Source organism: Taurulus bubalis (genome assembly GCF_910589615.1).
Source record: "Taurulus bubalis genome assembly, chromosome: 10".
NCBI classification, from domain to species: domain Eukaryota; kingdom Metazoa; phylum Chordata; class Actinopteri; order Perciformes; family Cottidae; genus Taurulus; species Taurulus bubalis.
In genome coordinates, this window is record NC_136598.1 from 5,201,594 (window position 1) to 5,224,378 (window position 22,785).

At 41.6% G+C, this 22,785-nt stretch overlaps 1 protein-coding gene across 1 annotated transcript; it reads right to left on the reverse strand.

Moving 5' to 3' along the window:
- Window positions 1-256: 256 nt before the first annotated feature.
- On the reverse strand, window positions 257-22,785 carry dhx36 (DEAH (Asp-Glu-Ala-His) box polypeptide 36; the record flags this gene model as incomplete). Its single annotated transcript, XM_079225319.1, has 26 exons — window positions 257-670; window positions 753-905; window positions 2,247-2,367; window positions 3,326-3,416; window positions 3,573-3,672; window positions 3,774-3,857; window positions 3,944-4,030; window positions 4,166-4,339; window positions 4,873-4,971; window positions 5,814-5,931; window positions 6,307-6,450; window positions 7,078-7,142; window positions 7,237-7,292; window positions 8,068-8,155; window positions 11,184-11,289; window positions 12,723-12,863; window positions 13,087-13,168; window positions 13,283-13,449; window positions 14,562-14,636; window positions 19,592-19,671; window positions 19,869-20,039; window positions 20,173-20,211; window positions 20,888-21,134; window positions 21,271-21,384; window positions 21,548-21,705; window positions 22,489-22,785. The coding sequence occupies 26 exons, from the start codon at window positions 22,783-22,785 to the stop codon at window positions 467-469; spliced, it is 3,261 nt and encodes a 1,086-aa protein (XP_079081445.1). The 3' UTR covers window positions 257-466.

Genomic DNA, 22,785 nt, shown 5'->3' on the forward strand with positions numbered 1-22,785 from the left:
CAGTAGCACTTTCAGATATTTGAGATATCATCTATGCAGTGTTCATTCCATCCAAATATTACCCAGGTGATTTGCGTGATTGCGCCCTCAAAGCTCAGAACGAATGGTGCTCTCACATCATAGAACAGATTATGATTTCCCATAAAAAAGCCTGCACTATTTCAGTAATGGTGATCACCTGGTTTTTGAATTCCTAAATTTCATATTAGTCAAGCAGATGAAGCAAAGCCAGGCGTTTTTATGTATTAACCCTTTATTTATTACGCAGTCCATTAAGTGACATTGCTTGAAAAGGAGCCGGATTAACCACATGAAACGGCTACTGAGTGGATTAGAACATGGATTGGTCCTTGCAAAATAATAACAGAATAGGCACCAAAAAAAATGTGAGTCATTCAAGTGCACTTTTTCCAGTCAGTCATTTCCTAAACTCTTCTCCTCAAACCAGCCCAAAACCTGGCCTCACCTAATCGTCATCGTCATTGAAGTGACTGTGTTGTCCTCTTGGGGCAGATGCCCACGTTTTGCCTGTAGACTTCTCCTGAGTGGTAATGAGGTCTATGATGGCTGTGATGACGGCACAGTCTTTTGACTGACGATTTTGCCAGTCCACGGGAGCAGGGTTACGGATCTTCTCCTCGAGCAGAGAGTCCAGCTCTTTCTTTAAACTCTGTGGGAAAACAACAGGAAAAGGTCGGTCAGTCCAATGCATCATTGCTCTCTTTGTTTGCGAGCGTGTTCCCTTTGCTTACTTTGACAAGATGAGCGATGCGTGCCGGGGATCTGAAGACGATCCACTGGTCCACGGCGATGGTCTCCTGGTCCTCATCTTTCTGGATTGTGATGTCTCCTCCAAAGAACAGCAGCGAGAACGGGGACACCTCGGTGCAATCGTAGAGGAAGATCTGAGGACACGCAGAGAGATGTCGCTAACGCACAATGACAGACGCTTGACAACAAACACAGTGACAGGGAGCGGGATCATTATGACACACCGTGCCCGACAGCTATTCCGTGGTGTGGGCTGAAAGTGTCCCATTAGTGGAGCGAGGCTGTGCGACTTTGAAATGCGTTTCAGGGCCTCCGGTGTTAAGAGAAATGTCATCTTGCCCCGTCTGTGAATTTCACAAATGTGTTGCACTCTTTTCCATCCATTTTCCTTCCTGTGCTCAACTGACAGCTGCTCATGTCGAGCAGCTTGACTACTTATGCCCAAATAAAAAATACCATATTTTTCTTTCTTTTCTTAAAGAAATGGCTAAGTAAGTAAAGATGCTTCCTATGTAATTGAAAATGTGAAATATTTAGACAGAACATAAAAGTGATACTCTATTTAATGCACTCTCTGCATACACTTACAAAGTCTGCTTAGCTCTTAAGGTCAAACGCCATAGAGACTACATGAGCAGTTGTGTGTGTGTGTGTATTTTCAGCTTTGAAAGTAACAGACAGAAGTGTTGACAATTAGCATCAGAGAAAGGTAGAGGAAGGTCGGAGGAGTGGGTGGGAGACAAAGTAAAAAAATAAGCAAAGAGAGCAGGAGGCCCCATGAATGTGTAATGTTACGGACCACCAGGTGCAAGTGCGTCAGAGGAGATAAAGTTTAACGTCATCACTCACTATCCTTCCTTTTTCTTCCTTCTCTCTGACTTAGTAAAGAAGTGACCTTGACAAGCTTGCACTCTCTGAATACCTTACTTCTAGAATAGACACAAATGCATTGCATTGCGCACAAAACCACTAACAGACTACAGAAGAAGAAAAAAACATTTAATAGTGGCAGCAAAATACTTTTCCTTATAAATACCCAGGCGGCAAAGTGAGAGACAAAGGCAGAAATCAGAGGACATGAAAGGTTTTTCTGCTGAAGGGTAACAGTCACAAAGAGAGATGGCACGGAAAGAACAAAGACAGACAGATGAAAGGGAGGCGAACATGGGAGTGTGAAGAGGGGCGAAAGAGAGGAGGGCAGTCAGGAGCCGCATTGACCGTTTTGCCCCACCACCACCACCACCACCTCTCACATTGTGTCTGGAAGCTTTGAAGCACAAGAGCCTTTGAGGGCGAGTTGAAAGGCAGCGTTTTAATCAAATATTCATTCAGAATAAAGCTGGAATAAACCACTAGTCCTTCTCTCCACTCACACGCACCCTTCAGAGGAACACATACAGAATCAACAAGCAAATACACACTTGAATATAAAAACACAACATTCATGCATTCCCATGTCCCCCTCGCCTACTCACGCTGCTCGTTCTCATCTTGAGGTGGTAGATGAGCCATGTATAGTTGAACTGCGTTTCTTCAGCATTGACTGATTTCGGGTGAATACACACCTTTCCGTCAGCTTGGGTGTACACCTTAACCCTGAGAAAGATAGGAAGTTAGAGAGTGTGTGTGTTTGTCTGGGTGTCAGGGTTACGTACATTGGTTCAAACTATTAAAAAAATATATATTATAGTTTTACTACCATCAGTATTCGATAACTGGCAACAGAACCAAAGGGTAAACAATTTTTCCACGACTGCCACCATGCGCTACAGTATATGGCAACGACTCCTAGTCAAGATTCATTTTGCTCCTCTTTTATTAATTAGTTCTAGAAACAACCCATCAGGTACTTTTGGCTTGTTAATACGAGGCAAAACGACTGCCTCCTTCCATTTCAGCACGGAGGATATCAAAGACATACGATGCAGTCTGCAAATCATCCCGAACATGAAGGTAGCGCCGCGTTTCAGACTCCTGTGTCAGACCGATTAAACCAAGCCGCTTGACTGCAGGGAACAGAGCATCTTGTGCCAGAGAGCAGTCTGATTGAGCAGCAAAACAAACAAGGATCCATTAAATATGTCGGGTGCCGACATGTGAAAAACTTTCCAACGGCATAGCACCACAAGTGCTGAGAACTACTTATGCAGAGGAAAATGACCCTGGCAATTTCACTGTCCAACTGGGTCTAAAGCCGTCACTGAGACGGCAAACAAAAGTGACAAGCTTACTGTGAGAGTGTGTGCGTCTCCCTGTTGCACAGCGGTCACAGCCGTTGCTCATGACAGCTGCCCGAGGCCAGTTTTTTGATGACTGCATTGATCTTCAGCTGCAAAAGCGCCTCTGTTTTTGACCATTTTTCTAACATGGTTTCTGCATAGCCGCAGGTGATTGTCACAGGACCTCTTACCTGAGCGGTCTGATGAGATATTGTAGTGTGGAGGCCATTTGTCGATCAAAAGTCACATAAGAATGATTGTCCACTTCTCTATTGTGTACTCTGCAGCCCTTTTCCTGTCTGTCTTTGTTCATCGCATTGAATCGGCAGACTCACCCAGGCCTCTTCTTGCTGCCAGATGGTCTGATCGTGGCCACCTTCGGGTACAGACCAGCTACGATCACCGCCTTGATCAACTTCTCATTGTCTGACAGAGGAAGTGAGAGTTAGAGAAATACAAAATTAGCATGTTGCATATGATATTTCATTACTGCTCCATGGTCTGGTTTTAAGATTCATAAGAAAGAGCATTTTCAGACAGCTGAATCGCAAACCGATCCATGAATAATTGATTCTTAGTTACCCGAGTTGACATTGGATTTGGGGTCTTTGGGGTCCCTGCTGCTGACAAAGCCTGTATTCATTAGATGCTCAGCAAACTGGCCTTTCATATTGTGCAGCATCTGAATGATAAAGGACACATTGCTTCTAACGTCAACTTGAACAAGTAATGTGGTACATCAGTATAGAGCTCAGTGCAACACTCATAATCAGACTGGCTCACCTGGAGGGTATTGGCAGACAGGAAGTTGTCCCAGCAGTACTCCCTCTCATACCTGGCGCCACTGTGTTTCGCTTCCTCCCAGCCCTGGTTAATCAAATGCATTAAAACAGAATAAATTCATACAGCAGACAGAGAGGAAAGACAGATGTGGCAGATGTGCGCCGTCTTACCTGGAAGGCATTGACGATAGTGAGGTGGTCACTCTTGGAGTTTCTGGACAGGGTCCTTCTCCTCATGTCTGCCATCTTCTCTTTACCCTGAGACAGACACATGCATTTAGTATTCCTTTAAGACCTACTTTGCAATGAAAGAAGAAGAAGGAGGTAAGAGTGCAGCAATGTGTTGTGTCGCTGCTGACACAAGCTTTCATGTCTGTGAACCCAGTGCCCTACCAGGGGTATGAAGAAAGGGTCTTTGAAGCTGAGTGAAGCCGCAATGGTGAGTACGGGGTCGAGGCAGCCCAACAGAGCTCCAAACAGAATGAGTTTGCCAATGTGAGGCTCCACAGGCAGGCGAGCCAGGTGGAAACCCAGCGCGGTCAGATTCTCTGAGCGGTCCAGGGCGTTCTAGCACACAACGTAGTCACAAAACCCAGAAGAGAAACACACATCTTTAGTCATCTCCAGCTCAACACACATTTTATTTGCAATTATCCACAAGAGAGGGAAATAGTATCCCAAAATATAAAGCAGGGTAAAAAGATTCATTATTCATTATTAATTAAGGCTTTTTATGGCTCTCGGGAGCATCTGCTTTTCTTCCATTGATCTTTTTATTGTGTTTTAACCTTGTTGGCATGAACTAATTCTCATGCTTTAACTTCTCAAACCCTTTGGATGAGTCCTGATTTCTCTTTTAGTCCTAACTTCTTTTCCAATCTACCTCCTCCACTAGAGGACAAGCATCCTTGGAACTAGCAGATGTGTAAATAATGCTTCCAGACAGGACACCTTGAAACCACATGCTTGATTGATTAACGCTGAAACAATGAGTCTGATTAATTGACGATAACTAATTGTCAGTTGCAGCCGTCTTGTTATTTCTCATGTGTTCTTTAACTAGCTTTAAAAATAAATGAATGATCTGAACTCTTTCTTACCAGGTCTACGAGGTTCTTGATGGCTAGGTTGATGGCGTTTGTAGTGGGAGGGTCCAAGGATTTCTCAAGGAATTGAGCTATAGACCCAAGATTCAAAATCTAGGAAGCACACAACATCACATTACACATTTATCAGCAAAAGCATGTCATTATATGTATACTAAATTCCACTCTCTTTGTCTAACTGCTTGTAATTTGTAACACTGAATTGTGGGCAGTACAGTATATAGCTATACTAAGGTGCCAAGCACAGAATATGATGATGAAAAAGATGATACTAATTGAAGAGTAGGGAAGCAACCACATTTCTATGTCTGACTAATAGGTTGGGGTTGGAGTGCTTGTGTACAAGAGAGTCTACTCAGGGTTAGCGTGTTGTTAGTGTTTCTCTCATTTTAAGGACAGCCTGATGCATTAGTCCTACTCTCACCCACCAGCATCAAAAACCACTACAAACAATCTCAAATACATCCAACTGAAGTAGAGGAAGACACACACTCAAATGCATATCCAATAAAGCCTGGTGAGAACAATCATTGCAAACACTAGATCTCAGTGAACTTTGGCTTAATGTTCCATTAGCATGGGTTGAAATATTTGGAGTGGTGTATGTGGATGTAAAAAAGGAGAAGGGGAATAAATATAGTAAGCAACCAAAGAAGAAAGTGCCTGCTCGTGTAAGAGAACGAGGCTCGGAAGAGGAGCGATTATGTTTTTGGCGAAAAGGGAGTGAAAGAGCTGGAGCCCACAATGTCCATTCCTCATTATTATTAGGCATTATTAATAGGTAGGAGAGGTAGTAATTCAACGCAAGACCAAAAACAGCAGCGAGGTCCTCGTTCCCCTTCTGCGTTCATCATGTCCTCATCTCAACTCCCCAGACAACACCTATGTGTCTCTCTCTGTCAGTCTGTCTCAGTCTCTCTCTCCTCATAGACAACCTTGATTTGCAGGCAGAGCTCCTCCAGCGGTGTCCTCATAATTTCGGGTAATTGATAAGCATCCAGCAGGCTGGCCCTGAGACCATTGTACAGATGATAGCACTTCCCTGGACACACTCTGGATATATGCACAGGAGAAGAGAGTGGGACAGAGAGGGGAGGACAAAAAGAGGTTGCGTGTTACATCAGTCCTGTGACAAGAGCTTAGTATAAAATCAATGGGATGAAACTTCACTCGGTAAGCAGCTCCTGCTAATTGGGCCACGCTCCACTTTGATGTCAGAGCTAGTGAACAGAACAGACGTCTCGAGTCACAGACTGGAAACAACTTGGGAGTGACTACGCTTTGGAAGGCAGGAAGGAGTGGGCTAATGGGAAAGATTGACAGAAAGCTGAGATGACAAATAGAAGGGGAAAAAAATGCTTCCAGATAAGCATTGCATGCCCAGAGGCACTCATTTACAGCGTGCCCTCGTTACATCCACCCACATACCTGCCAGCACGTCCTTTCCTCTGCTTGGCATTGGCCAGGCTGACCCACTCCGCTGTCATGGTGCTGATGTTGTTGCTGGTGTCAAAGTTGGTCTCCTTAATCTTGCCTCCATCTATCACGTATACAACGTCATCTATAGTGATGCTGTGAGGAAGAGTAGCGGGAGAAGAAGAAGAGGGAGAGACAGAAAAAAGAGGCTGGAATAAAAGACCAAATCAGACAGAAAGAAATCTTCAAAGCAGTCTGTGAAGAATGTTTAGCGACGACTCGCACTCAATCATTCAGAAGTAAAAAAAAAATGAAATGTAGCCCTCTGGTAGGTTTAGAGTCTATATTTAGTAGAGTGATGTGAGGGGAGTGCAGGCAGCTTCTAAAATTGCTCAGTTTGTGTGTGCACAATGCTCTGTGAATGCATTAACACATTGCCGGACAGAGACTTTGTGTGCTCCAGCCAAGCAGTTTCCATAATCAGCCAGGAAATTAATACTAATAAGCTCCAAATCTGCTGTTTCTATGAATTACTTGGACCTATTGCATTACACTGGTACACACAAGTGCACACACACACACGACCCACTGGGACAGAGTCATCACTTCTTGCTTTTTCTTTCATTTTCCCAAACTTATCAGAAGTAACAGCCAAAAACTACATTTCCTAATGGAGCAAGTACCAAAGCTGCACAACCCAAACAAATACACACACACACACGCGCACACACACACACACACACACACACACACACACACACACACACACACACACACACATACCTGGTCTCAGCTATATTGGTGGCAATCACAATCTTTCTAACTCCAGGAGGAGGCTTTTTGAACACCTGAGAAGAGTAGGGGTGAAACATAAAATTGGACTTTTCTGATATCAAAGAGGGAGTGAAGCAGGACAATGGAGAAAGACAGAAGAACGCTAACCTGCGTCTGGTTAACAGTAGGCATGAGGGAGTGCAAAGGGATGATAACGAACCGGTCTGAAACACAGCAGGACACAAAAGAAAAACTCAAACAAAGAACCATTTGCCAACAGAATATAATACTTCTGATGGTGTGTGAGGCTTAACAATTATGTCGAAAAATATAACCTTGAATATCCTGGTCAATATCAAGAATGCAACAATTCATCACCATTTGTTCAGCTTTGGCAACACAAGTGATATTGTTATTAAATGTGAACAGAAAGAAACAATAGATTGTATCCGATAGATTTAAAAATCACCTTTAGTAATCTTGTATGATTTATACAAAAAAAGTTTGAAAAAAATAATCCTACCTCAAAGAAAAATAATGTATGTATGATTATTCAAATTACAAAATACAATATTTATTCTACTCAATATATGTGCACTTCTATATGACACTAGGGCTGCAACTAACAACTATTTACATTATCATCGAATCCATAGAATGTGTTCCTGATTAATCGATTTTCTAAAACTTCTAAAAAATTAATTTCCAGTGGATTAATTGTTCCAGCTCTCCACACTTCTGTAAATTATATTGGACCAGATCCAAACGAGTAAAATAATCATGCTCAAACGTATAATATACTATATTTACGTAAGTTGGGCACAGAACAACATTCTCCTCTCAACAGCTGAATGTCAAAACTACCTTCTTGTGTACAGTAAGTAAAACACATTGTTCACTTAAAAAACATAAAACAGCACAAACGTACGTGAATAACGATCTTCCCTGAAGTATATCAACACTGAGGTCACTAGAAGGCGCTTGTTTGCACGCGTGTACCTGATCGGAACATCTCCTGATCCACGAGCAGGTCATTGAGTTTGCTGATGTTGTCCCAGCCAGGAAGGAAGACCAAGATTGCTCCCTCCTGTCAGACACAGACATGACAACACTCAGCAACTGAAAGCCACACAATAAAACAGCGGGGTTTCAGAAGAGAAAATACAACAAGAGACAAACTGCCAACAGAAACAAACAGCCATTAAGCGGAGGAACCTCAGCAACAACTAAGCCAAGTGAGCGAGGCTTCGTGTCCTCCCAGGAGCTGACTTGCGCTGAGCTCCAAGCCTCCACGTTCGGCCACACAGTAGGCCCCGACATTGCCTGCCAGCATCATCTTCCCACTACAGGGCCGCCTCTGCTCCACAATACCACAGGGATACAATCTCTCAAAGCAGATAAAAAAAAAAAAGGAAAAACAATTTGTCACCTGGAAAAAGGCGCACAAATGCAAGCTGAGAAAAACATCAGCAGGATTAACAGATGAAGGGGGTTCATTAAGTTGGAGGTCTTCCAGTGCGAGCAAAATCAAATATAACACAACATCACATAATGCTGCAATGGATAATAGATACCTTGAATTAGTGATGAGGAGCAATTGTATTATTGTAGCAGCAAGAAACAGGACACAGAGAATAATGCAATGAATCAAGATTTAAAGATTACAATACACAGGAATAAACATCAGCAACACGTTTTTCCTTTAACAAAATGCCATTAATTTTTACATTATTTAAACACTGTCTAAAGTTAGTAGATTTTCCTCATTTCCTGATTTAAAACAGGAAATATCTGACCAAACTAAACAGAACCTAACCGGATGTTGATGCCAGTTGCTACAAACACACACAAAGTAGTGAGGATCAATAAGTGGCTTAGGAATCATTAACTACTCACATAGTCAGCAGCTTCTAAAGACAGTGATATATGCACCATACTGACAAGGTCAGAAATAAACAATGAAAAGGTTTTTTAGATTTGAACTAAAGACAAATAATAATGTTAGACGCTCTAAACTTTGGAAACCGGAGCAAAATCCGACTTTTATGTAATATCAAAAGGGAAACTACATTAATACTATTGCTACATTAAAGACCTAAAGTTAAACATAAATTATTGTCAGGATAATATTAGGCTGATACAAAATAACCCAGTCTTTAAAAAGGACTTTTCATTTCCTGAGAGGAAGGGGAGATGAAGAACAGACATAAAGAAATAGCTTCTGGGTCCTGAAAACCTCTGCCTTTTAATTAAAGCTAATTATTATTACCAGCGCTCACTCACTGTCACCCACTTGGGACTAGACTGTGTGTGTTAATGTCCGTGCATGTGTGTGTGAATGAGAAAGGAGGAGGAGAGAGATGCAGGCGGTGTGCAACCTGACAAAAACACATGTTCACACACATGGAAAGAATGGGCTCTGATTAATTCCAACTTAAAAAAAAAAAAAAATCACACAGCGAGCTCTGTAGCGCTGGACAAGTTAAAACACACACACACACACACACACACACACACACACACACACACACACACACACACACACACACACACACACACACACACACACACACACACACAGTGTTCATTAATGCCTGTGGGTCACCCCCCTAGGTGTCTAATCACAGACTCCTGCAACATAATTAACCAATCATCACAGTAGAAAGCCTGGCAGACGGGCTGCATCCTCGGTTCAGAACGCCGTCACAGAGAATCAAGCAGTTCCCTCTCGACCGTTGGACAATGCCACGGCGAATCAGCTGGTTGACTGGCTGATGGTGGCCGTGACTGGCAGAGATACGGCTTCATAGGGGAAGGGATAATTATTCTGTCTGACTGCGTTAGTCACATCTCATTCTGAGCCCGTCTCATTTTCCTGTCTCTCTCTCCTCAACACCACAAACAAACAAATAAATTAAACTAGTTTCACTTCGTTTGGAAAAATACAGTGAGAGCATTGTTTTCCTTCCATTCAGGCACATTTTATAAGTTGTCCTCACCATTGTTTTCTCCCTTGTAATAGTGACAAAAGCCCACACTGAATGGTTTTACTTGTTTCATTGTGCAGCTTTGTTTTCACATATGTTTGCACTGACCTTCGCGACTAACTAGAAACAGTTGAAAAACATAAGAAACATGCTGCAAATACAATTTGAACAAGGGATTTACTAAAATAGCAATCATTTTTCAAATGTTTTCTCTGCCTTCATTCCGTCTGCACATGAAACTCCTGTTCTGGGTAAGGCAAGGCAAGTTTATTTGTACAGCACATTTCAACAACAAGGCGATTCAAAGTGCTTCACATAAAACCATTAAAAGCATCAAAACATAATGCAGAGAAAACAGGATTTAAAAACAGTTAAGAAAACAGTCAAAAAGCTAAATAAAAAATGAATAAAAGTTGCAGTGCAGTTTAAGAAATACATATAATAAGTAGTGAGATGCAGCAATTGAATCTGGTTCAATTAAAGGCAACAGCAAACAGAAAAGTCTTCAATCTGGATTTAGACCATTTAGATAGAGCTCTAGCGATGTCTAAAACCTTCAGGCAAAGAAAAAAAGAGACATCTGATGTGACTTAGTTCGATTATACTCCACATAACCAAAGTCTGAACTGAACACTGAAATAAAATAGATTTAAAAAATAATGAAATAAATAAATAAAAAGGAAATGTTCGACCACTCATTAGCACGGCTCTGCTGTCAGAATCTGTGACATTTCCTCTGATCTAATGTCGCTCGATGGTTGGAAGCTAGCCCTCCTGTTCCTTCCATCTGCTCCACCTAGGAATGCACGGTGCGTCTCTCTGTATCGCTGTCAACTATTCACTATTATCTGATTTGAAAGCATGTTCCTAATGGAGCACTGCTCTGTCCACCCGTCTACGATCAAAATGTTTGGAGCTTTTCAAGTCCAAGAAAAAACTAATTTTAAAATCTACAGGACAAGTGTCCGTGACATAGGCACTCAGGGCTTTTAGGCTGTTCCGACCCATATACAAACTCCCTGGAATCACATGTTCATCAATGGAGTACAATGTACTTCAGTAAAGACATCAGAATTCAGCCACTTTCAGACGGCTGCCCTGAAACCAGACATACAAAGTTAAACTCACCTCGTCCTTGAGCACAATATGGCGAATCAGTGTCACAATCAGCTCCAGGTCAATCTTATCATCACTGTCCAACATCTCCAGTGTCTCAACGGTGTTGTCGGAGTATCTGTAAAACGCAGGGCCCGCAAAATGAATAAATAGACAAGCCTCCATCTTCCGTGCTCTAACATGGTCACACATTGCACTGCAGCTCAGCAAAAAAGCACAAACGGGGGGTTTTGTAGTAAAAATACAAACTTTACGAGGTAGCAAACTCAAATTGACCATTTTTATGCAGTCTGTATGCATTTATTTATCGTTTATTTACTGTATAAACGCTGCTAATTTAATTGATCTCTTTTCCTTTTTCTTGTTTTTCTTTTGAACGGACTCCATAATAATTCCAATGTACTTTTTAAAGGTGCAAATGACAAATACATCTCTTGAATCTTGAACATACTTGATTTGTCTTACTCACTACTGAAACCTCATTATGGACAGGGGGAACAATCACAGGAAGAAAAACTGTTTAAATCTTTAAATGGGCACCTGGCGGCTGTTTTAAGACAAAGTCACAGCCATGAAGTGCTACATAGGCTCTAACCTTGATTTGCCACTTAAGTATGAATTGTGCTTACTTACTACGGACTTATTGTACCTGCATACAGTGTACTAAGTGGCATATAGCTTTGCTAAGAGCTCTGCCCATTGACTGTTATGATTGTAGGGTTGTGCGTTTAGACATTGAATACACTTTCTACAAGTAAAGTACACCAGAAGAAATCCTGTCTACATTCTGTGGCATCGACACAGAGCAGTAATAATGGTGGCAAAGAAAAAGGATTGCACTGCAAATAGTAATAAAAGAAGAAGAGTGTTTGTTGAGTTGTGGAGCTTGTCCCCTTGTAAATATTGAGGCAGTTGCAGGCATAGGTACACAATCCACGGCCCGCCACTGGAACCTAGTCAAGTTGGTTGGGATCCGCCATTTAAACTTGAAGAAGAAGAAACAGCTGCAGTTGCAGACTTTCCCTGAGGACATTGTATATTACTTGGACCTGCTGTCCTCCCAGCCCGCCGGCGCATCTGACCATGCTTGGCCACCCGAGGCGCGATGGAAAGCAGGTCTGCATTAGCTCGCGAGCTAACTAGCGTTCGCTGTTAGCTCGCGAGGCAGCAGCTGTTAAACAGCTGATCCACTGAATGCACAGGTAGAAAATCCATGGCCTGCCACTGCTATGTTACCTATGTACCATGTTACCTATGTAGCTACACGAAGAGGCGCAAATGAGCGACAACATTGTCGTTTTCGTACTTCAGCTACCTAAAGCGCTTCAATGTATATATATATATATATATATATATATATATACATATACATATACACACACATTTAGTGTTTACCTTACACATTTTATGAAGGGTTAAGTGCTGCGAAGCACTTCTCTTGCTCTACATTCAGCTTTTAAACATACAGATTCACAAAGAAAAGGAGAAATTCACTTTAAACCTGGCAGCTGCTCTAACAATCTAACCACTCAGCTGTTCTCATCAACTCACCTGCCCTGCAGTGAGCGTGCATAACTGGGCCACATCTCCTTGTATTCAGCCTCTTTCTCCTCCTTCTCAGGCCTGGAGTGGCTCCCCTGCCAAAAGCCTCTCTTTCTTGAGGGGCGACGGTCCATATTCTGGCAACGATACCTGGCAGACACACCAACCAGTTTATATAAGAACCCAACAAAAGGGGTGTGGTTCCGTTTGTATCTTTGTATTCGTGCGTGTGCATGCTAGTGTGCGATTGTCTTTGTATAATAATAATAATAATAATAATAATACATTTAATTTATATAGAGCTTTTCCAGATGCTCAAAGACACTTGACAGAGATGCTTGTATGTGTGTGTTTGGGAGCAGTGTCGTTCTACCTGGTCATCTCCACAACGTCCTCAAGGAGGAACTCCTCAACTGGGAACGTCAAACCAGGGATGTGAATCATTTCACAGTTGTCTAAAGGTTTGATGCAGGAAAACGGGGAGATGAGAAGGAGGAACAATCCAAAACAATTAACCTGCAAGATCAGTGCTGAACAATCTTTTGTATGTCACTTGGTGTGCTGCATACCAAAATATTTAGAAAACTTCTCTGCGTTGAGCGTGGCACTCATGAGGATGATCTTGAGGTCATCTCGATGGGCGAGTATGTCCTTCACAATGACGAGCAAAACGTCAGATTGCAGGTTCCTTTCGTGGATCTCGTCCAACACCAGGTGGCTGATGCTGGACAATAATCTGAAAAAATAAAATAGGAAAAATGTGTTAGTCAGTGGTTCATTTTAGGTTGGGTTTCTCTAGGCATTCCAATACCCATATGACAACACTAATTAGTATTTAGTACGTCCCACTACATTGTGACAAATGCAATATGCCATAAATACCATGATACCATTTCAGTCGCATTTTCCAGGATGCAAGCTTGCATACATTTCTGATTATTCTGACCGACAATCCTTTGCACAGCAGATATACGAGCGAGAGGGTCATAGTTCAAGGTGCATTGTGATGAGGAATAAGTATGTCCCAATTTAAAGCATACCACATGCAACAAAACATACCTTGTAAGGGCAGCTGCAGTATGTACGAAAAGTGAAAAGAAAAAGTATGCGATTTGAAATGCAGTGCATGTGTCATCATTAGGCCTGGAAAAAACATTATTTGGTCAGTAGCTATAATTAGATGCTGTTTTTTTCAAATGCCGCATCTAAGCTTTTGCGATCTAAAAATGGTATATTACATATTTAGATATGTGATCTTTGGAACTATACTTGAGTTCTGTGCTTATCTGTAGGGTAGTAGTTTAGTGATGACTCAAAAGGCTCGGAGGGACTTAAAATATAATTTCATCACTTGATGGCTGGAGACAGAAACTGACGAGAGTAAACACAGCAACAACTGTCGGCTTGTAAGCAAGCTACTGCATAAATACATCTTAATGCCAAAAAAGTTCCGCCATTTTTACCAGACAACTGTAGTCCTAGATGACTCACAAGAGCTGTGCCAATTCTGAAAAGACCATGAAGCAAGACAACAAGAAAAACTGGCACTCACTTAGTCTGTTTTTTTTCTTTCTTCTGAAGACACTCAAAATGCAAGGATGAGTCAACAGAAGCTGTGTGTGTGTGTGTGTGTGTGTGTGTGTGTGTGTGTGTGTGTGTGTGTGTGAGAAAATGCGGACCCATACTAATGCTTCTTCCACAGACAGTAGACAGTCAACGTCAAATCAATGGAGGTAAAGCAGAGTGACGCAGATGAAATAAGAGACTGGAGGAAGGACAGTTGCAACAAAGACGAAATGCAGGGTGAAGATGAGGATGAGGAGGAAGCAGGGCTGGGGAGAGACTTACGGGTCTGTGCGAAGCCACTGAAGAATAATGCCTGTTGTACAGTACAGGACCGAACCTTGTCTCCGTGGTAACCGGCTAAGAAATAGGAGCAGAAAAAAAAAAAGACTTAACATTTCCAAAGTGACACAAATTAAGACGAGTACAAAGTGGAGACAAAATAGAACAGTCTCAGGTTTCTCTGTTAATTTCCCTACGTTTGTGTCTGCAACAACATTGTCTTTCTTATATTTACATCTTTCTTTTCCAGTTCAGGATTCAACACACTTTTAAGTTTTCTGCTCAAAGATTATTTCAAAGCAGCAACACAGAAGTTCACAAAAAACTGAGAATGTTGCCGATACAGAAAACGCTCTCTACTAAGTAATGCTGCAATAGGCACTTTTGTTCACACTATCTTCATGTCATATTTATGTTAGTCCCAAATCACTGTATATACGTACACACGCACACGCACAGCAATCAAATACAGTGGTCCTAATAAGATCATCAATAGCAATGAGCCAACAGCATAGAGATAATAAATAAGAAAACAGATAATAAATAATAGTGAAAGAGTGATGTAGCAAGCAAGCATGTTTATTATAAATAAACTAGTGAAGGAGCAGTTTCCCAGGGGCGCTATGACTGGATTAATTTACTGAAAGGGCCTCAAGGCAAAGAGGAGCTGCTGGGCCTCGAGTAACCATCATTCATCACTCTCTGTGCAATGTGTACAGTTTTCAATACTGCAGTACTGGCAGCAGGTTTGCTGCATGATTTCTTTGATTTATCAGTCATTTATTTTGTATGTTACATGTGGGCCTGGCAGAATAATTACATTACTGACTTATTATACGATGTATGGACGTGAGCTCGATCATTTTTACGTTATGTATGTACTGTACAATATATGAACATGACCTTGATCCTTTTTTACCTCAATATTGCCTGTTGTGTTTACATCCGTTTCTTTACTTACTTATGTTGTCTATTTATGTATTTGTGCTAAAGAGAACCAAATACTGTAACACAAACTAATCTAATAAGAGCATCCCCAACACTTTAGCCAACATGTCAAAATAATCAACCGGGTTTTCCATCCCATTTATACGACTAGGACATTGTGCATACTTTGATCTTCAAATAGTGTCTACTTGCATTTTTATACTATTATATTATCACCATATCATTCCGCTATCACTACAAGAGCTTATTATATTTTGGCCCACACACGTAAACCACCTAAATTCACCTTCTGTTTAAATCGTGACAACGCTCAAATCCAAGATGGCGCAGTATACGAAGAGCGGTGGCTCAATCCCAATCTCCACCCTTATGAACTCAGACCTTGAGGCGTGCTCCCGCTAAATCCGTGAGGGTTAAGGGATGTCCCACTGTCACATCGTTGAGTGTTTTGAGGGCTCTCTGGCAGACATTTTGAGCCCTTTATGAACTCTTCCCGTAAATCAGCATTTAATGCAGATTTTGCCCCGAAGGAATTACCCACAATTCATAGCAATGCGACATTAAACACGCAGTTAGCAGTGGAAGCATGGAGAAGTAAAAATAATTTAAACAAATAGGACTGCACATGGGTTTTCAGCCTGTTACACAACAACATTAAGGATCAGAGGAATGAAAGCAGAGACTATACATCTCAGATTTATTCATCAAATATTTTCATTTTTTGACAAAAACAAGTATATAAATCTTTTAAAATGACCTCATCTTGTGAGTAAAGAGCCTGAAAGATGTTAAAATCAGAAAGTAAAAAGTTTAAAATAAATACCAACAATTGTCCCATTCATATTTACAACACGTCAAGCCCTCACACTCAACGACAACAGGTGACGTCAGTAATGCTGCGTTCACACCAAAAGCCTTCAGATACTCGCGAAGCGTAACTCGCGTCAGTTTACTCGCTTGACAATAATGCTGTGTTCACACCAAACGCGTTGCGAATGTTACTCACGTAAATTCCACATACGTCGGAACATCAAACTCCATGGTGTCTGGGTTCATAATATTATCCGTAGTCCCACAACAGCGTCTGAATGACGGCCGCTACCAGCGCTACGTCAGGCGGACCAGCATCAGTTTGATTCAGCAACGGCGGTGATGACGGGCGCAGCTTCTCAACACTGATTGGCTGACGCAACTCAGTGTCATGCAATTTTTTCCTATCGCGTCTGTGCATTGACTTTGCATGTAATCTACTCGCACGTCAAATTCCCAACTCGTTTGGTGTGATCGCAGCATTACAGCGGTGAAATACTGATTTGTAATTTGCCCTTAACATGTTTGTGCAGTAGGTAAAGCTAGCATAATGCTGATGCTACTGCTAACTTAATGTGTTTACGATCTTTGCTCCTTGTTATTTTAAATGAGTAAAATGTAATTAATAAGGATTTGGCTGCAATTCAGCTATTCTACTTATTTAGTGTATATGAACTGTAATTATTTGGTTCACAGTTGTTTTTTTTCTCCAAATTTCACTGTATTCATATATTCACCTTTATAAACACACTTTTAATAATGTATTGTTTTAAAACTTGTGTTTCAAAGTTTAACTGCACTTATGCATAGTAACATATTTGTATATGTTGTATTGTATATATAAAGGATTGCAGCAACAAAGCGGCCGGTGTACCTGTGTGGCAGCTACAGAAGCTTTGTGCAACCTCTCAGCACTTGTGTAACTTTACCAGACTGCACATCACTCCCAGCTAAAGATCACCTCAGTTCCCCCAATACTGAGCCACACAGTGACTGATCAGGAGGGGTATGAACCCAGAACTAGGGTACCTAACTAAAGAACATAGTACTTTGAATGCATTTATGGTTAAATGTTAGTTTATATAAAAACCTTTCTGATCACTGGCCTCTGCTTGTGCCCCCATCAGACCAGCTTCCTGCCCTTAATCTTTGCATGCCAGCTCATGGCAATCGGGCAATTTTCTTTTCTTCTACTTTTTTTTCTCCCTCTCACAACTCTGGACAGAGAATATACTGCCAGAAATGGTTTCACACCATTTATGTGGACTGGATAAAAGGAGCTGCACGCTGACGACCGTAATTAAGGTCTTGATTTTCCATTTAGTTTTTCTATTTATGTTTTTCTTCGCCTCAATTTTTTCCCCCATTAGATCGCTGAATAAATCATCTCTTCCATCATTTTCTCTAGTCATTCATCTAAAAATAGAATAAATCAAAACGCTCATGTTTGTGGTTTACAGGATACTATAAATATTGCTCTGCTCTGTGTGTAATGATAGTAATTGTTATGTACATATGCGTGCATTGCTAATTGTCATGCATCAGCTGGTATTTTGCAAATTATTGAAATGATTTTGGATAAACATCCAGCAGGTTAGATGGTATGAACTCAAAAAGGAAAGGAAGGAGGTTTTCCTGCATAATCTGGGGATGTTGATGCATGACATATCCATGTGAAGGACAGAAGTATGTTCCTGAATGTGTTGACAGCATTGGTGTCAATTTGGGTGACCCTGGAATAACTTAACTGGTACAAACCAGCAATGCACAAAGTTTACAGTGAGGTGATTAGAGTGCGAACCAGGGTCAGGGTAGACTGGACAGCTACGCTAGAGCGGAAGTGGTTAAGCTAGCAGAGTGTTTACCGGAAATACGTCAACACCACCGTCTGCACATAGCCTATTCATGCGAGTTCTTTACACTGAGATTGTGAAAGTGAGCTCAATTTAATTGAACTGGAAGTGAATATTTTGTTTTGGGGATTTATTGGAGTGAGAAGTGAGATTGGATTTTTGAGTTTTCTGGAGGGAAACATTTTCTCAATTTTCACCATTTTCTTTGCCTGTACTACAATAAATACAATAGGAGCCAACGTACGTTGAACCGTTTGTTTTTTCCGTGCTTATTATAAAATGTGGTTATTATAAAATGGCAGTCACTGCTAGAGACACATGTCAAGTGTTATCGCAGCTCGTCAGGAATAGAGCTAATAAGCTCCAGAGACCAGTGTTTCCCCTGCCATTATATCTACACGACGGCATGGGCTTCTGTCTCTAAATGGTCGCGCGTTAACACTTCTCCTCTGCTCTCTGTTCCGCCCTGATGCGCACAGACACGTGCGCACACAGAAAGGTGAGCGCTGAGCACACTCACAGCAGCGGACAGAGAGCGTCGAAAAATATGCCACGTGAAAAGCAGACAGCTATATCTGCGTTTTGGCCGTAACAAGTCTACAACCCCATTTTAAAAAGATGTGTAAAGGAAAGCAACTCACTGCAGCCACTAATACCGATATCAACTGGTGACATATCTGCACCAATTTTGTTTTGCTAAAAAATAATTAGCTTATTGTTTTACACAATATTAGCTGTTAGCTCAGTTATAAGAAGGGCTGGGACAGGGAAAGACCCCATGCTGTCGGCACACGAGCCGGTCACTACGATTACTCTGAGCAGCATGTATGAGAATTAACTATTATACAACATCATAATGTTTTAAAGGTTGTTCTCCACTGCATATTTTGGTCTTTTAGTTGTGACAAATTATGCTTTATGTCTTCTTTACTCACATTGATGAACTTCCACACCGATGACATGTTATTTATCACAGGATGAGGTAACACAATGATGATTGAACCTAAGGCCCACTGATGAAAGTTCTTGCATTTGCAGTATTATTACTATTTTATATTTAATTTTTTTAGGTCTGTGGCGACATTCCCACGAAAAATCACAAGCGGCGCAAAGTTAGTGACGCATATTCTATCAGTGGTTGGTCCGCCATAGAGGGTAGGCGGAGCTAAAGCAACAAACCCTTTTCAATTCACTTGTGTGTGAAACGGTGTACTGCGTTTTCCAGTCTCGAGCTAGCATTGCTAGTAAACGGTTACTATGGGCGGAGGAGCTACGGGCTTAGGTTGTGTTTGAGACGACACAGAGGCGACTGTTGGTTTCTAAACAACAATGGCGGCTCCTAAAGAGGTTAGTGTAGATGCTGCTATAGCATCAGGTGTGTCGATAATTGTATACAACATATGTTTGAAGAGACTTTCTTACCTCTGCAGGCGGATTTGGTAACCACACGAATTTGCATTTCCTACACTTTCTGCCCTCTCTGCTGCTACACGCTCTGCTACCTGAGAGGGAGCATGCACAAAACGTTTAAGAACACAATCAGCATTGTTCAAGGATATCCATCTAAATGACATGACAGATGCAACAAATGATGCAGCCCATAAACACAATATCACACAATTTGGCAACCACATCTGACCTTGGTATACACAGAGCAAGATACAATCCAACACAGAGCTGAAAAACAAAGAGTACATACCGAGATGGCACTGATGCGACGAGGCTGCGTGCAGACCACACGACACATTGAGCCCACGCCTCTGTTGATGTAGTCATCGAGGATGAACTGGGTAACCTGAGTGGTCTTTCCACAACCCGTTTCCCCACTCACCACCAGGACACGGTTTGAGTTGATTAGCTTAACCAGCTCCTGAGTAGAGAAAGATGGAAGCAGATGAGGAGGACAAACAGGGGAAAGAGAGGATATGATTTTATTTAGCAGAATAAACAATGATGAAGACGAGATTGTTTGCGAGAAAGAGTTAGTGGAATCAAAAACGTACCTCTTGTTTGCCATAAGATGGTAGTTTTTCCCTGAATTTCTGTGGGCAAAAAAAAGGTAAAACATTTGTTAAGATTGAAGAAAATCAATAAAATGAAGACGTTCTTTCTTTACAACTTAACGATGGGTACAGTTTCTACATACCAAAACATCTTTTATGTCAATCTTACAAACCAAATTATGTGCAGTGGGTTGACAATAATTCAGTAAGGCTTCAATATTCACAAATAATAATGTGACATTCCAATATTGTGAGACTGTGACTAATCTGCTCTGTAAATTCATTTTTAAAACATCAACCAATATTTTGCCCACCCTTACTCTGTATTATGGTCTTATACTAAACATAAACATCTGTTGACTTGTAAATCTCAGAGTACAAAACAAGCCAAAGAATTATTGCAAATAAACTGGCAGGTTTGACTAATTATTCAGACACATATGCTGTGCCCATCTCCAATTATCCTGTTGTTGTTGGTTATTTTTACTCCACTCTTCGCTGCTTCACTAACCCAATCTTCCCCACAGAAATTAATGCAACTTTTTTTTTTTTTTTTTTTTTTTTTCAAAATTGGATGGTACGCATCCTATCTAAAACATAGGTTGGGCATCCAATCAACAATACAAGTCTGGTGCATTGGACATTTTCATCTCTGCAGACATGATACAATCATTACGTTCAACATAATGAGCTTGATATTAATCTGGATGCTCACCAGCATTTCTTTGTACTTTGGATCTGATTTCTTGATCTGCAGATCTCTCTTTAAGCGGTCATCAAGTGAAGCGTCTCTGGTTACTTCCTGGATTAAGAACTCCAGGTCCCTGTCTTTCCTTCTCAGTGTCTCTTTCTTCTCCTTCTCCTTCTCCTGCTCCTGCTCCTGCTCCTGCTGCTCTTCTTCTTCTTCATCATCATCCCACGTGTCTGGAGGCTCATCTTTAACAACTGCATGGGAGAAGTAACTGAACGGAAAAACATTGAAGTGCATAAATATCCAGAATACGGTGGATCACCACACAATATTCATTGTTCTAGGAGCACCATCAAATATTTAACTATATTTTTGGAGCAATGCTTCTTATTTGCTTGCAAAGTTACCGTTGCGATTTGTGAGTTGCTTTCTTCTGGCCTGGAATAACTTCTTTCTCCTCATCCTCAGATTTGAACTCAATCTTCTGTTTTTCCTCTTCAGACATGTCCCCATCAAAGTAACTGCAAGCACAAATTACAGTGTCATTTTTGTCAGCACACAGCTGAAAAAATAACTGACACCCCAGACACTTTGATCTTATCTACTGTTCCCATTTTCTTTATCGTAAGCCCAAAATGACACTGTGCAAGTCTCGAACAGAATAGCTACAGAAGCTGTTCTTACCAATGACTACTGCTATTTGCAGCTGCCCGCCCGCTGTTAGACGTAGAGGCTCTTGCGTCCCTCCCATCTCTCCCTGGACCGGGGAAATCATTTTGAACCGAGCTAAGCAGCTTGGTAATATGCTGTTCTCTGGCCTCATCCATCTGGACCACCGCCCGCTGCATAAGGACAGGTAACGGGGGAAATGCAATGCTATTATTCTTGTACCACATTTTATTTTATACCATTGAAAGACCCCATTGAATCCCTTTGAAATGTGAAATCCATGTAAGAGCGATACAAATTGTTAAGTAACTTTTGCATTTCAATGATAGCTGGAGGATTACTTGCTCTTTTAGCACTAAGCAACTTCAATTGTAACTTCTGTATAACGCAAATACGGCTGGCTTGCTTGAAGGGTTGAAACCAATCAATCGTCAATCGTCAAAAGTCTGAGGGGGACAGGTCCCCTCAGACGTTTGACGCCCATTCCAAACCCAGTAAATTAAAATCAACAAATATCTCTTCGGCTCCGATGACAAACAACTCAAATGCAGTTTTATAACTCAAAGTTGAAAAACATTCAGAGACGGTGTCTCTATTGTTCAGGCCATTGTCTACCCCCTAATTTGATTTAAGCAGTAATAAGATGTGTCAGGATCTGGGTAGCATACCACCCATCTGCAGGATTTTGCCCACCGATTAGGGTGCACATAGACATTGTGCTTTTAATAATTTTCCAATTAAATCAGCATATGCCCCACACTTTGCTTGGAAAGGAGGCACTAGGCGCTGATCTCTCAACTCGTGTGTCTACTACAGGGTTAATACATCTGTAAGGAGGGAACTGTCACATGTCACTTAAGTGCCCCGGACTCGTATCGGTGCTGATCTCTGTTTCTAATGAAGTGACAACCTGCCCCGCTCAACACAAAGTGCATGCTACCAAACACAATCCATACCGATCTCCGGTCGCCCTGCTTCCTCCTCACGACTCCGTATCTTGCGTACCACAGACCAATCTCACGTCCCTTCAGGTGGGGAGGAGGACGGTCCCGTTGTGCACCTCCTCCTCCTTGGTCCTGGTCCAAGTCGGACCGTTGTCCACACGAACCTCTTCCACCTCCTCTGTCCCATCGGTCTCTGCTTCCATCTCTGTTTCCTCCTCGGTCCCATCGGTCTCTGCTTCCATCTCTGTTTCCTCCTCCTCCTCTTCTGCCTCTTCTCCCTCCTCGACCACCACCATAACCAGAACTCAT